The following is a 14,898-nucleotide window of genomic DNA, read 5'->3' as shown; positions in this document are numbered from 1 at the left end:
ATCTAATGATTTATGTATTCACTCTCTAAACTATTAGATTCAGTAGATTCCATCTACCACTTCAAAGACTTTTGCAAGGAGTTGTGCTTTAAGACATGAAAAAATTGTCAAATGTGATGACTGGAGATAACTAAAAAGGGTCAAATACTTACATTCTCTGCTAACTAGAGATTTAAATTATTAATATCGACCATTCTGCATATACAGGTGAAGTCTCCAGACAGTGGAACATTGGCATAGGTTTCATTACTGTAGTAATATAGAAATATATGCCTTTCCCATTTAGCAAATACTATAATTGTTCTTCAGTGGAAACAGATCCAAAACCTTGGGGTTTCAGGTTACATTATTAAAGTTGATGGGCATTTCTTGGGACAGAACTCAGAACATGCAAAGCTCATGAGACAGCCATTATTTACTGTATACAGGCGACAGTCAGCTCTGTACAGGTGCAATCCTCCTGTTACTGCTGGAAATGACATGAAGTTGTTTTTGCCAGTCAATGGCTATTCCATTAGAATCCTGTAAACTAGTGCAGTCAAAAGTTTCAGCCAAGTCATGAAATAAACTCGAGAACAACCGATATCAGTCTAAAAAACTAACGATTGGAATGCATAATTTGATTACATTGGGTTCAATAATTTTGTGAAAATAACTAAATCCTGCCAAATCAAAATTATTTTTCATTCCATATAAATGTTAAACATTAAAGGATATGATGATGATGCTAATTGTAATTTGTGCAGCTGCCATGACTGCTTTATGAATTAGCAGTGTTACAAATTGTAAGGAAAGCACATTTAGATTGTGCAAATTTACATCGGAATAACAAATGTAGTGGATTAGCAAATGCAATTACTCAAATTGCCATTTATGGCATTTTATTGAACAGCAATAATGACTATTTTTCTTTCCCCATTGTTTATTTTTTCCTCCTCGCTACATCAGTCACTACCGAGCGTGAGTAATTTTTAACCAATCACTGAGAGAGTACAGAAGTGTCTTGGAGAGTGAATTTCTATGCGAGTTCACGCCCTGGTAGTGACTCATTTCTCAAATGTTCCCTCCCCCCTTGCAGGGACATGTAGTTCCAGCTCAGACACTCCTTCAGTGGCAGGGAACTTGCAATGTGTTGAAACTTGTATGACTGCAGTAAATTGAACACCCAGCTTGTCCATCTCTTCCCCTTTTATGTGGCACCAACCCAATTATTTGTTTTTTAAATTTTACTTTTGTGACACAATGGGCTCAAGTTTCGGCTCGAGTTGCTCCTATTTTTTTGGAACAACTAGTTTAGAATGGAGTAGCTTAGAAATTGCAATTCTCTGTATTTAGTTTGCTCCAATTCTAGTGAGTTAGAATAATTTCGTTTTAGAACAGTTTTCTTTTCAAAAGGGGGCGTTACCAGCCATTTATGTCTGTTTTGCAAGTTTAGGCAGCGAAAACTTACTCCAAACTAACTCAGAATGGAGTAAGTGTATATTTTTGTACACTCAGAAAAACCTTGCCTTCACTTTATAAATTAGACGCAGGGAACGAGAGATGGCGGGGGGGGGGGCGGAAGGGAAGTTAGAGTGAAGTTAGGGGATTTTACAAGCATTAAACACTTCACTTTTACAAATAAAGAGCTATCAATAATAAATGATAAATAAATCAATAAATCAACCAATAAATCAAACAAAAAAAATTAAAAAATTATTTAACATTTAAAAAAAAAAATCAATTAATAAGTAAAACATTAAAAGTTTCTACTCACCTACTGCAGCATCGGGAGCCCTCCAACAGCCTGCTGGGACAGGCCCCCCCAGGAGATGCCAGGTGGGCGAGCCACGCCGTCGACGAGGACGCCGAGGACTTCGAGGATTTGGGGCGGGGCCCGCCCCCAGGAGATGCCAGACCGCCGCCCAGGACTTCGGACAGGCACCACCCCCAGGAGATGCCGGACCGCCGCCCAGGACTTTGGGTGGGTCCCGCTGCCGCCGCCGACTTTGAGGACTTCGGGCGGGGCCCGCCCCCAGCAGATGCCAGACCGTCGACCAAGCCTTCGGGTGGGCCCTGCCGCCACCAAGGACTTCGGACGGGGCCCGCCCCCAAGAGATGCCAGTTGGGCCGCCGCGGAAGAGGTAAGGGCTGTCAGGCCACTTGGCCCGGGATAGGGGCAATATCCCTTTGGCCAGGGATAGGGTTGTCACCCAGAGACAGGATGCGCTGGAAGGGCCAGGAGCTACTGCGCATGCGCGCAGCCTCCACTGCGCACACGTGCAGCTGCCGGCACTGTTTTTGGTGCAGGGCTGTAGTTCCGCCCCCAGCAGCTCCTGCTGCGCCGCGCCGAGCTAGAAACGGGCCTACAGATATCGGAGAATCGCGAGGTAAGTATTCAGCGCAATTTCTGTTCTACAAATTAGGAGTCTCTGATGTGCACCGTTCTAGCGGGGGCCGAAACTTGAGCCCAATGTCTTGCCCTCCAAAAGAATTTCTCAACTTATGTTCATAGATATAAACACAAAATAGTGAATTATAGTAGTATTGGGCCAGAAGTTAGGTGAAACAGGACTTGCCTATGTAAAGTCAGATTAGTTGATAGTAAAGGCTTCAGAAACCGTTGGCAAGGCTCAAGGCTGTGCACGTTCAGGGATGTAATATTAATACAGGTACAACGTCCAGAATCAGGCTGTCTGAAAACCGGAATTGTCTGAAAACCGGCCATTTTTGAGGCAGTAAATATGGCGACATCAGGCGGTGAGGGACAAAGAAACCGGTAAAAAATAGTAAAAATGCAGCGCCGGACGGCAAGGACCGGATGGTCAGCAGGCAGCGCCAACAACGAGGTCCGAAATCCAGAAAAACCCGAAAATCGGCACGGTCTCGGTCCCGAGGTTTCTGGATTTTGGACATGTTGATTTTCTTGTCTGAAATCCGGAAAAATCCAAAAACCGGCACAGTCTAGGGCCTGAGGTTGCCAGATTTCGGACGTTGTACCTATATCCAAAAATACGAAATATTCGTATTAAATTCCCTTTTCTCCTCTTTCACGGCAGCAACTTGTGCTAGAAATAGTTACACAGTGACTTTGCTCACATCTCCATTTCCAATATGTTAGTTTGCTGTTTGATGGGGAGGACATCACAGTCCCGTCCTTTCCTTGAAACCACATATATGACTGGATAACTATTAGGATCAGCTGCATCAACTGAGACCAACTGTACATTCCTGTCTCCCATCTTGCTGATCCACCTGGCTTGGATTGGCTAGCTTAGCAGACAAGGGATTGAACCTTGAACCTTTCTGGATAGCTCAGTATCAAAAATAGTCCATTATAGGTTTACAGTATAATTCAGAAATTTGAAAGACAGTAGGTTAAATATGTAAGTTGTCATTGATTCCAACAGCAAATCAAGAAATAGAAGTCGTCAATCTCCTGTTGTCATTACACAAGTGTGCATGAGTTTCAAATTAAATGCTCAGTGAGATGTTTGCTGACATAATGTTGAGTGTTGAGAAACAATAAATAATGCTAGTTAGATCATTTGTTTAATGAAGACTATTTTATAAAGCCCTTTCTCAGAACAGCATTTACCAGCAATGTAATTCAGTCACTTCTTTCTATTGCTAATGCACTACCATTTTGAATAGTTTGATTTAGCCAAAAAGGTGCCTGTAATTCTAGGTTTTAAGTTGGAGCGATCTTAACATGCTGATGGGCTACATGCGCTAACTCATGCAAGCCATGCAAGCAGCATATCAAATGAGAATTGTATTTATGGTATTGTAGAAAGTGTGGAAATAGACAATCTTCAATCAAAAATGCAGGCATTTAAATCTGGTCTCTGACCAGGACATTGTCCGAAACTCAGTAGGCTCAGTTGATCAGGAGACAAGAGGGTTTTAAGTTTACCCGACCAGTTACTGTTTGAATAGGTTTTCACCTTTCTCCTTTAAAAGCCTAATTTTAAAAAAAAAGTTAATATGAAGCTACTAACAGCATGAATGCAAAACTACAGAAGATCTAATAGAATGAACTAATGGCCAACTTCGTTATTTTCTAGTGATTTGTTCTTCATATGAAGTTGCTATAATTACACTGAATTGTAAAGAAATTAAGCAGATAAACCATTTAAATCAAGCTACATTTTTGAAGAACCTGTCCAGTTATCGGTTTACCGAATGGAGTTCCAATTCACTTGGAAGTGGAACACTCTTTAATGTGTTATGAAACTTTTAACATCCACCTGAACCCCAAAAACATGCAGATTCATGAAGGATTCATGACACTATAACCTAATGTGAATATTAATGAGGCTCATGGCCAAGAGAACCAATGAAAGAGACAAAACTCTTTTGGGAAAACACAGGAGGGATACAGCACAGGTACAGTTGTGCTAGCACATCACTAGTTGTTTTTTAAAAAAAAAGACTCCACCTTTGGAACAATAAATCATGTGACTTGTATGTCAGCAGATCATAGACCTGCTGGGTACAATATAACTGAAAAATATTATACCCAACTGCACTCAGTGGGTTTTCTATTTATAGCACACAGTATAAACAAATTAAGGTTATACTGGGAAGAAAGGATTAGAGAAATTAACTAAAAATGAGAGAGAATGACTCAGAATGAAAGTGATGTGGCACACACCTCAGGCCATCATAGAAGACATAATGTTATGACAAAGCAGAATAGAAAATCGTAGAAACTGATTATTTAATTATTGCTTTTCCATGAACCTAAAAATGACTTGTCATTAATTATGTAAGCTCTGCTGCCAGAAAGATGTCGGCTAGGCTGAGAGCAGGACATGGACCCAGTGATGAAAAAAATCTCACATTCAGATCCTCAAGTATTTTAAAATGTTTTAGAAATTCAGAGTTCATTTTAACATTTTATGCTCATATAGGTTTTATGAAAGCTCAAAAATATTTTCATCTTAGTGCTGCAATTGTTCTCTTATAGCATTGTTCTGCTACAGCTTCAGAAGTTTGAAGTCAAGTGTGTTCTGTTATGTTAACATTTAAATCGTTCTTTGAAAAATGTATCTTGTGGGCTTTAAGAAATACAACAACAACAACATGTATTTATATAGCGCCTTTAACATAGTAAACCGTCCCAAGGCGCTTCACAGGAGTATTATGCGATAAATACCTAGCCACATAAGTAGAAATTAGCGCAGGTGACCAAAAGTTTGGTCAAAGAGGTATGTTTTAAGGAGCGTCTTGAAGGAGGAAAAAGAGGGAGGGAGGTTTAGGCAGGGAGTTCCAGAGCTGAGGCCGAGGCAACAGAAGGCATGGCCACCAATGGTTGAGCGATTATAATCAGGGATGCTCAGGAGGGAAAAGTTAGCAGAGCGCAGACATTCCGGGGTGGGTGGGGGGGCGGGGGGGGGGAGGCTGGAGGAGGTTACAGAGATAGGGAGGGACGAGGCCATGGAGGGATTTGAAAATAAGGATAGAATCCTTAAATGGTTAAATCCTTAAATGGTTTAAAATGTATATTTAATACTGAGCTGTATAACAGCTTGGCATACTTCTGGTGACATGGACAGATAATATGGAGGAAGAAGTAATTTTTGACTACAAAGTCCCTGAGTTTTGCCAATATATATTTTCTGCTGATAAACTGAACCTCATGCATACAGTGCCCTTTGTACACAAGCACAGTTAATTGGTTTATGACATACAATTTTAGTTTGTTTTAAAAGGGCAAATGCAATAATGTAAAATATCCGAAACTACCTCACTGTTTGTTAAAAACAGTAAAACAAAGCCAAATCAACTTTGCACTAACAACCTTTATATTCTACTTCACACCCATTTCTTCAATTACTTCCACCTACTCAATATCTAAAGTAAACATTCTTTGTGTCATTGTGCATATTCATTACAAGTAATTGCTTTAGATTTATCTTCTGAATCTATAAAACTTTTGTGTACTGTAAAATAAAATGCTCACTATTATTATGCTAGTCTTCTATGTTACAATAATCAGAATCATTAGCAAGGACTGATATTACAGCAAGGAAACACAGTTTTCTGAAGCATTCCAGTGATAATGGGAAGGTTTAGACTTATCAAGCCTGTATTCGGCTAATGTTGTCATAGCTGGGCAACATTAGGCTCAGACATACCCTTGTCAGGAAGAGCGTCCTCATTAGCGGTAACCCTAATACCCTTTCCATCATGCACTGATTCATGTTATCAAAGCCAGCAAGTAGGACAAAAGGGAGAAGAAAATGGAGTGAGATTATAGGTTACACCATCAAGTCCTGTAGCACAACTCAGTCGAAGATGAGAAAACTATGGAAATGAGGCAAAACCCAGACTGCCCCATCCCTCCCACATGTACATTATTGCCCAGAGGAAACAGCTTGTAGGTTTATAGACAAGCACACTCAATATTAAGAACAAGAGAACAGTACAAAATGCAACAGTAATAGGCTCCCTATTGTAATGTTTACAAAAGATATACAGCAATAGGCCAAAATGAGAAATATCACCTCAGGTATAATGCAGATCATTTGTAGTTTCAAAATTAAAATATACAGAACATTCTGTCTTTATAAAGGGACCCTTGAAATAACATGATTTATATATCTAATGTCCATTCAAAGCAAATAATCAATTTTACATTCTGAACACAAAGAATAATGAAAGATTCTTATGCCATTAATCAGTGGATTTAAAGCAAGCCACAAATAAACATCGCAACACGACTTGTTATTTAGAATGATTCTGATGGTATAGTTTCTGGCTCAGTCAAGCATGTGGGAATTTGTTTTGTTGTTATCAGAAGTAATTAAAATACTCCTGAAAAGAGATGCTCTCTGGGGGGGGGGGGCCGCAAATTTAACCCTACTCGCTCAGTAGAAACCTGGCGGGTTGGCAGTTAAAACTGTGCTGGTTCTTACCTGTCCGAAAGCCGCCTGATTGCAACATCTGCAATTTAAACATGCTCTCCTGAGCAGGCAGCAAGGACACATTCCCGGAGCCAATATGGTCCTTCTTTACATATGCATGTTGTGGCCTGATGACATAATTGAGACCCAACCGTAATTTTAACTCAGACATGAGCTGGGGGGGTTCAATCTGAAGTTTAAATTGGGGCCAGGTCTCAGCCTTCCTTGGGAGTTGACGTGTGATTTTTATGGGGCAGAGTATCTGCCCCAAATAAGGCCAGCAAGGTTGAAGGGGGTGTGACTGAGGGGCAGTTTCTGGCTACGGAAAAGCAGTGGGGCCAGCCTCACTGACCTGTCCAATGGTAGAAGTGGGACGCAGGCCTGGATCCTGGAAGTTTTCCACAATTTGTTTTTTTAGCTCCTCCTTAAAAAGTAGGTCAAAGAGGCACTTCTGTTTTATTTTTGGGGAGGTGAGAATGGTGTCATACCCCCTCTCTCCCATAATTCACAACCTTTAGCCACATTTTGTGGCCTCATGGGCAGCTAGATGTCTGAGTAGGCAGACATCTCCTATGCAACATGGGAACCCAGCCAGGATATTTAAATTAGATAACCTCCCTCTGACCCTGCAAACATTATCTTTTTTCTGAAGAAGGGGTGGGGATCAATGCTTTAGGTCATGGATAAGCACATCCCGGCACGTACAGTAGAATGCTGGGGCAGTGAATTTACAACCCCTTGGTATACAAGATATATCTTGAAGGTTTTTTTCTATGTGCTCTAAATATAGGCGACACAATACATCTTATTTATAAATCATTACTTTTGTAAGAAAGGGTATATAATCTGTAGGTCAGATGCTTATGGTTTAGCTCATTCTCACAGGATAATCAGTTATTTCTGTTTTATTTACTGATCATGGTTCTATGTATAGGTCACTATACTGATGAGTAGATTTTGGTAATGTGATATCCTTTGCAACTCACTAAGCGAAACACTGGTCCTTACATATTCAGCATGCATGATTCCTGAGAAGGATTAATTAAACAATGAACAAATTAAATAATAGAAGAAAAAAATGGTTCAGTGTTTGAAATATTGCAGCACTGGAAACAAATCAATTATAAAGGCACCATACCTCTTTGGTTGAATGTTTCTCAGCAAGTACCTATTTTTTAAATGTATATTATTGAAGCTATCTACATCTGGCTGTTTTGGGCAGATAAAGGTTCATTAATGAACCAATTACTTAGCAACATACATGTTTTGAACTTCTGTAGATCTTCAGACAAGAAATGTTTACATGTCCAATTAAAACACCTGAATGTACAATATAAAAATTTCTCTTTCAAATGTTTTGTTATTTAAATGCTGTTTTCGATTGTTTATACTTCACATATTCAAGCCACCCACCTCCACTTACCCTTTCTTCTGGAAAGGCATGCACTAGGCTGCTAATTTCCCTTGCATTTCCTAAGCCAGATCCACCCTGAAGCTCAGTTGACAGAAACCCGACTGGTCAGTGCAGCTGTGTCACAGTCATCAGCTTCCTCTTAGTGTGACCTGCCACCTAGTGGCCTAGCTAAGAACAAACAAATTCCCTCCCAACAGATTCAGGTTACTGTGCAAGCTATTTAGTCAGAAAACTACTTTCCAAATCCACCTCTTAATTAATTTAATTATGACAAAACTGACCCCTCAAACTGCTGATCATAATCCCTTGAATGGACTAGTATAATTTTCTTCTTGGGGCCCACATTTGACAGAAAAATAAAACAAAAATAACATTTTAAATACTGATTGTTCTCAATTTTCAGTAGTTCCATAGCATGATAGTGGGGCTTTCCAGAAAGTCAGCATCATTTTCTAGCCGAAGAGGACTAACCGTCATGCATACAAAAACATGTGCATGTGAGAGTCTTTTAACAGATGAGGAACCTTGATCAGGACAGATTGTCTAGTTTTCTCACTACCCCAAACAGCAGTACATAGATCAGAGTAACTATATTATAGCTAGGTGCTGAAGAACTATTCTTTGAAAAACTTACCCTGAGCAGTTTGAGACTGGACAAATGTTTTGATGAGGGTATCTGTGGTCTGAGTGTAGAGCGAGAGTGCATATCGCAAGGATTGAAGGTCTGGACTCTTCTCCAGGAAAGTCTTTTTCAGACCATTTCCACCAGCATGGAAGTATTGCTGCAATATCAAAGTTTGAACATAAACTCTCAGCACATGAATCCACATCTGTACCCATGATTTTCCAAGCACAGGAAAAGACATGTTAAAGGTTGTAAATGGGAAATTAATAAAAGCAGCAAGTATGCTCGTTTAATTCTCATGAATAGACAGGAAATGTATAATTACATTTTAACCAATTTAAAATGTCCGTTGGTTGAAACATTCTCAATTAAAATAATTGCCTTATAATGGTTATTGTAGCTACAGTGTTACCAAATTAGAGTGTGGTGACTAATTAGTAAGAACATAACTCAATTGTATTGCATGCATTAAACAAGCTACAAGAACAACTGATCAGCTCTAACCAGGTTGGAACCCTCACCCTAGCATTAATGGCTGTTTTGGTTCACAGTTTCCTGACTGGATTATCACAACTACAGTGACGACAGTTTTTGCTTTGTTAAGTTTTAGACCAACCTCTAAACTCTCCAAATTGTTAAAGAACATTACTCTATTTTATTTTGGAGCCTAATGCTCTTTGCCTTACAGGCCAAAAATAAATTAGCCACTGAGGATTACAGATATTGTAAATAGGAATAAATATAGCCGCAGAGAGTTCAATACAAGCTTACAGCACTCAGTTACTTACAACGGGAATCTTCCCAGATACATTCTGTTTATTTGTGAATTGAAACCGGTTACAACATGCACCTTCAATAATCCCAACTGGCATTGCATTTTACAAGATAAAACTGATTCACTATCTATCGCATCAATCCCTGGTCCAAATGCCATGGCAACCTAAAGGGAATTATTCTGGATTCAAATTATACAGATTTCACTTTCTGAATTAAATATTTTTTTAATCTTAAGTAACTTCAATAGAGATAAGGAAGAGAGTCTATATCATTAAAACATAACCTCAGAACCAAGTTCTGATGAGGGTCACACCCAAAATGTTGCCTATTTTTTTCTCTTTTGGATACTGACGGAATTGATGTACATTTCAAACAATTTTTGTATTAAAATCTTAAAATACATAAGGCTAGAAAATACAGTGGTGATAATAGCGGACAAGTGCTTTCATATGACAAACCTGTTATTTTACCAGAATTATTAATATATAAAAGAAAGAGAATAAACAACTCTGCTAAAACAGCTGTCAGAGAACTGTCATACAAATGCGTTAAATGGTATTCACTATTACTGTCAATGGTAATTTCCAAACTATATTGCTTCTTTTTCTCCTGTCAAAAAAAGTTTCTTTTCTTGAACTAGAAATAAAAATCATCATGTGCTGCAATCCTTAAAAAATTAAAGTGTAAATAAATGTGATTTGCAGCAATATTATTGCTTTTGGGTAGACCTAACCACCGTCTCCAGCCTGGGATTTGTAATCTATTGGTAACAAAGTAACATCTTTGTTAAGAGAAGGTCATGTCTGACTAACTTGATAGAATTTTTTGAGGAGGTAACAAGGAGGGTCGATGAGGGCAGTGCGTTTGATGTAGTTTATATGGATGTGGATAAGGTCCCACATGGGGACAGACTGGTCACGAAAGTAAAAGCCCATGGGATCCAAGGCAAAGTAGCAAATTGGCTCAGAGGCGGGAAGCAAAGGGTAATGGTTGATGGGTGTTTTTGTAACTAGAAGGGCTGTTTCCAGTGGGTTTCTGCAGGGCTCAGTACTAGGTCCCTTGCTTTTTGTGGTTATATATCAATGATTTAGGCTTGAATGTAGGGGTATGATCAAGTAGTTTGCAGATGATACTAAAATCGGCTGTGTGGTTGATAATGAAGAAGAAAGCTGTCGACTGCAGGAAGATATCAATGAACTGGTCAAGTGGGCAGAACAGTGGCAAATGGAATTCAATCTGGAGATGTGTGAGGTAATGCATTTGGGGAGAGCTAACATGGCAAGGATATACACATTAAATGGCAGGACACTGAGAAGTGTAGAGGAACAAAGGGACCTTAGAGTGCATGTCCACAGATCCTTGAAGGTAGCAGGCCAGGTAGATAAGGTTATTAAGAAGGCATACCGAATGCTTGCTTTTATTAGCTGGGGCATAGAATACAAGAGCAGGGAACTGTACAAAACACTAGTTAGGCCACAGCTAGAGTTCTGCGTGCAGTTCTGGTCACCACATTACAGGAAAGATGTGATTGCACTAGAGACGGTAGAGAGGAGATTTACGAGGATGTTGCCTGGACTGGAGAATTTTAGCTATGAGGAAAGATTGGATAGGCTGGGTTTATTTTCTATGGAACAGAGGAGGCTGAGGGGTGACCTTATTGAGGTCTATATGTTGCCTCCTTGGTGCAAGGGTCAAGGATGTCTCGGAGCGGCTGCAGGGCATTCTGGAGGGGAAGGCAAACAGCCAGTTGTTGTGGTGCAATTAGGTACCAACGATATAGGTAAAAAAACGGGATGAGATCCTACAAGTTGAATTTAGGGAGCTAGGAGTTAAATTAAAAAGTGGGACCTCAAAGGTAATAATCTCAGGATTGCTACCAGTGCCACGTGTTAGTCAGAGTAGAAAAGACAGGATAGTTAAGATGAATACGTGGCAGGAGGAATGGTGCAAGAGGGAGGGATTCAAATTCCTGGGACATTGGAACCAGTTCTGGGGGAGGTGGGACCAGTACCAACTGGATGGTCTGCACCTGGGCAGGACCGGAACCGATGTCCTAGGGGGGAGTGTTTGCTAGTGCTGTTGGGGAGGGTTTAAACTAATATGGCAGCGGGATGGGAATCTATGCAGGGAGACAGAGGGAAGTAAAATGGGGGCAGAGCAAAAGGTAGAAAGGAGAAAAGGAAAAGTGGAGGGCAGGGAAATCAAAGGCAAAAATCAAAAAGGGCCACATTACAACATAATTCTAAAAGGACAAAGAGTGTAAAAAAAACAAGCCTGAAGGCTCTGTGTCTCAATGCGAGGAGCATTCGTAATAAGGTGGATGAATTAACTGCACAGATAGCTGTTAACGGATATGATGTAATTGGGATTACGGAGACATGGCTCCAGGGTGACCAAGGCTAGGAACTCAACATCTAGGGGTGTTCAATATTCAGGAAGGATAGACAGAAAGGAAAAGGAGGAGCGTTGCTGGTTAAAGAGATGAACGCAATAGTAAGGAAGGACATTAGCTTGGGTGATGTGGAATCTGTATGGGTAGAGCTGCGGAACACCAAAGGGCAGAAAACGCTCGTGGGAGTTGTGTACAGACCACCAAACAGTAGTAGTGAGTTTGGGGATGGCATCAAACAGGAAATTAGGGATGCGTGCAATAAAGGTACAGCAGTTATCATGGGTGCCTTTAATCTGCATATAGATTGGGCTAACCAACCTGGTAGCAATACGGTGGAGGATGATTTCCTGGAGTGTATAAGGGATGGTTTTCTAGGAACCAACTAGAGAGCTGGCCATCCTAGACTGGGTGTTGTGTAACGAGAGAGGATTAATTAGCAATCTTGTTGTACGAGGCCCCTTGGGGAAGAGTGACCATAATATTCTTCATCAGTAGAATTCTTCATTAAGGTGGATAGTGACACAGTTAATTCAGAGACTAGGGTCCTGAACTTAAAGAAAGGTAACTTCGATGGTATGAGATGTGAATTGGCTAGGATAGACTGGTGAATGACACTTAAAGGGTTGACGGTGGATAGGCAATGGCAGACATTTAAAGATCACATGGATGAACTTCAACAATTTACATCCCTGTCTGGAGTAAAAAGAAAACAGGGAAGAAGGCTCAACCGTGGCTAACAAGGGAAATTAGGGAGAGTGTTAAATCCAAGGAAGAAGCATATAAATGGGCCAGAAAAAGCAGCAAACCTGAGGACTGGGAGAAATTTAGAATTCAGCAGGACGATGACAAAGCATTTAGGGAGACTAGAACTAGGGGGCACAGCCTCAAAATACGGGGGAGCCAATTTAAAACCGAGTTGAGAAGGAATTTCTTCTCCCAGAGGGTTGTGAGTCTGTGGAATTCTCTGCCCAAGGAAGCATTTGAGGCTAGCTCATTGAATGTATTCAAATCACAGATAGATAGATTTTTAACCAATAAGTGAATTAAGGGTTATGGGCAGTGGGCGGGTAAGTGGAGCTGAGTCCATGGCCAGATCAGCCATGATCTTGTTGAATGGCGGAGCAGGCTCGAGGGGCTAGATGGCCTACTCCTGTTCCTATTTCTTATGTTCTTATGTTCTTATAATTAGGAGGGGGAAAATAGAGTATGGGAGTAAGCTTGCAGGGAACATAAAAACTGACTGCAAAAGCTTCTATAGATGTGTGAAGAGAAAAAGATTAGTGAAGACAAATGTAGGTCCCTTGCAGTCAGAATCAGGTGAATTTATAATGGGAACAAAGAAATGGCAGACCAATTGAACAAATACTTTGATTCTGTCTTCACGAAGGAAGACACAAATAACCTTCCGGAAATACTAGGGGACCGAGGGTGTAGTGACAAGAAAGAACTAAAGGAAATCCTTATTAATCAGGAAATTGATGGGACTGAAGGCCGATAAATCCCCAGGGCCTGATAGTCTACATCCCAGAGTATTTAAGGAAGTGGCCCTAGAAATAGTGGATGCATTGGTGGTCATTTTCCAACATTCTATCGACTCTGGTTCAGTTCCTATGGATTAGAGGGTAGCTAATGTAACCCCACTTTTTAAAAAAAGGATGGAGAGAGTAAACAGGGAGTGAAAGATCGGTTAGCCTGACATCGGTAGTGGGGAAAATGTTGGAATCAATTATTAAAGATGAAATAGCAGCGCATTTGGAAAGCAATGACAGGATCGGGCCAAGTCAGCATGGATTTATGAAAGGGAAATCTTGCTTGACAAATCTTCTAGAATTTTTTGAGGATGTAACTGGTAGAGTGGACAAAGGAGAACCAGTGGATGTGGTGTATTTGGACTTTCAAAAGGCTTTTGACAAGGTCCTACACAAGAGATTATTGTGCAAAATTAAAGCACATGGTATTTGGGGTAATGTATTGACATGGATAGAGAACTGGTTGGCAGACAGGAAGCAAAGAGTCAGAATAAACGGGTCCTTTTCAGAATGGCAGACAGTGACTAGTGGGGTAACGCAAGGTTCAGTGCTGGGACCCCAGCTATTTACAGTATACATTAATGATTTAGACGAAGGAATTGAATGTAATGTTTCCAAGTTTGCAGATGACACTAAGTTGGGTGGCAGAGTGAGCTGTGAGGAAGATGCTAAGAGACTGCAGAGTGACTTGGACAGGTTAGGTGAGTGGGCAAATACATGGCAGATGCAGTATAATGTAGATAAATGTGAGGTTATCTACTTTGGTGGCAAAAACAGGAAGGCAGAATATTATCTGAATGGTGACCGATTAGAAAAAGGGGAGGTGCAACGAGACCTGCGTGTCATGGTACATCAGTCATTAAAAGTTGGCATGCAGGTACAGCAGGCGATGAAGGCGGCAAATGGCATGTTGGCCTTCATAGCAAGAGGATTTGAGTATAGGAGCAGGGAGGTCTTACTGCAGTTGTACAGGGCCTTGGTGAGGCCTCACCTTGAATATTGTGCACAGTTTTGGTCTCCTAATCTGAGGACGGGAGTGCAGCGAAGGTGCACCAGACTGATTCCCAGGATGGCAGGACTGACATATGAAGACTGGATCGACTCGGCTTATATTCACTGGAATTTAGAAGAATAAGAGGGGATCTCATAGAAACATATAAAATTCTGATAGGATTGGACAGGTTAGATGCAGGAAGCATGTTTCCGATGTTGGGGAAGTCCAGAACCAAGGGTCACAGTCTAAGGATAAGGGGTAAGCCATTTAGGATCGA

The 14,898-nt window shown here is 40.7% G+C and overlaps 1 protein-coding gene across 1 annotated transcript in view; it reads right to left on the bottom strand.

Annotated features, from left to right (window-relative positions):
* LOC139240107 (protein unc-13 homolog B-like) overlaps window positions 1-14,898 on the bottom strand; it is an 893,314-nt gene that overhangs the window by 13,694 nt on the left and 864,722 nt on the right. Inside the window, exon 35 of the mRNA XM_070868486.1 lies at window positions 8,939-9,086. Within this exon, the coding sequence (XP_070724587.1) occupies window positions 8,939-9,086 (148 nt within the window). The remainder of the gene's footprint in view (window positions 1-8,938; window positions 9,087-14,898) is intronic.

This window comes from Pristiophorus japonicus, chromosome 2 (genome assembly GCF_044704955.1).
Source record: "Pristiophorus japonicus isolate sPriJap1 chromosome 2, sPriJap1.hap1, whole genome shotgun sequence".
NCBI lineage: Eukaryota > Metazoa > Chordata > Chondrichthyes > Pristiophoridae > Pristiophorus > Pristiophorus japonicus.
This window is presented reverse-complemented; position numbering and strand designations above follow the sequence as displayed.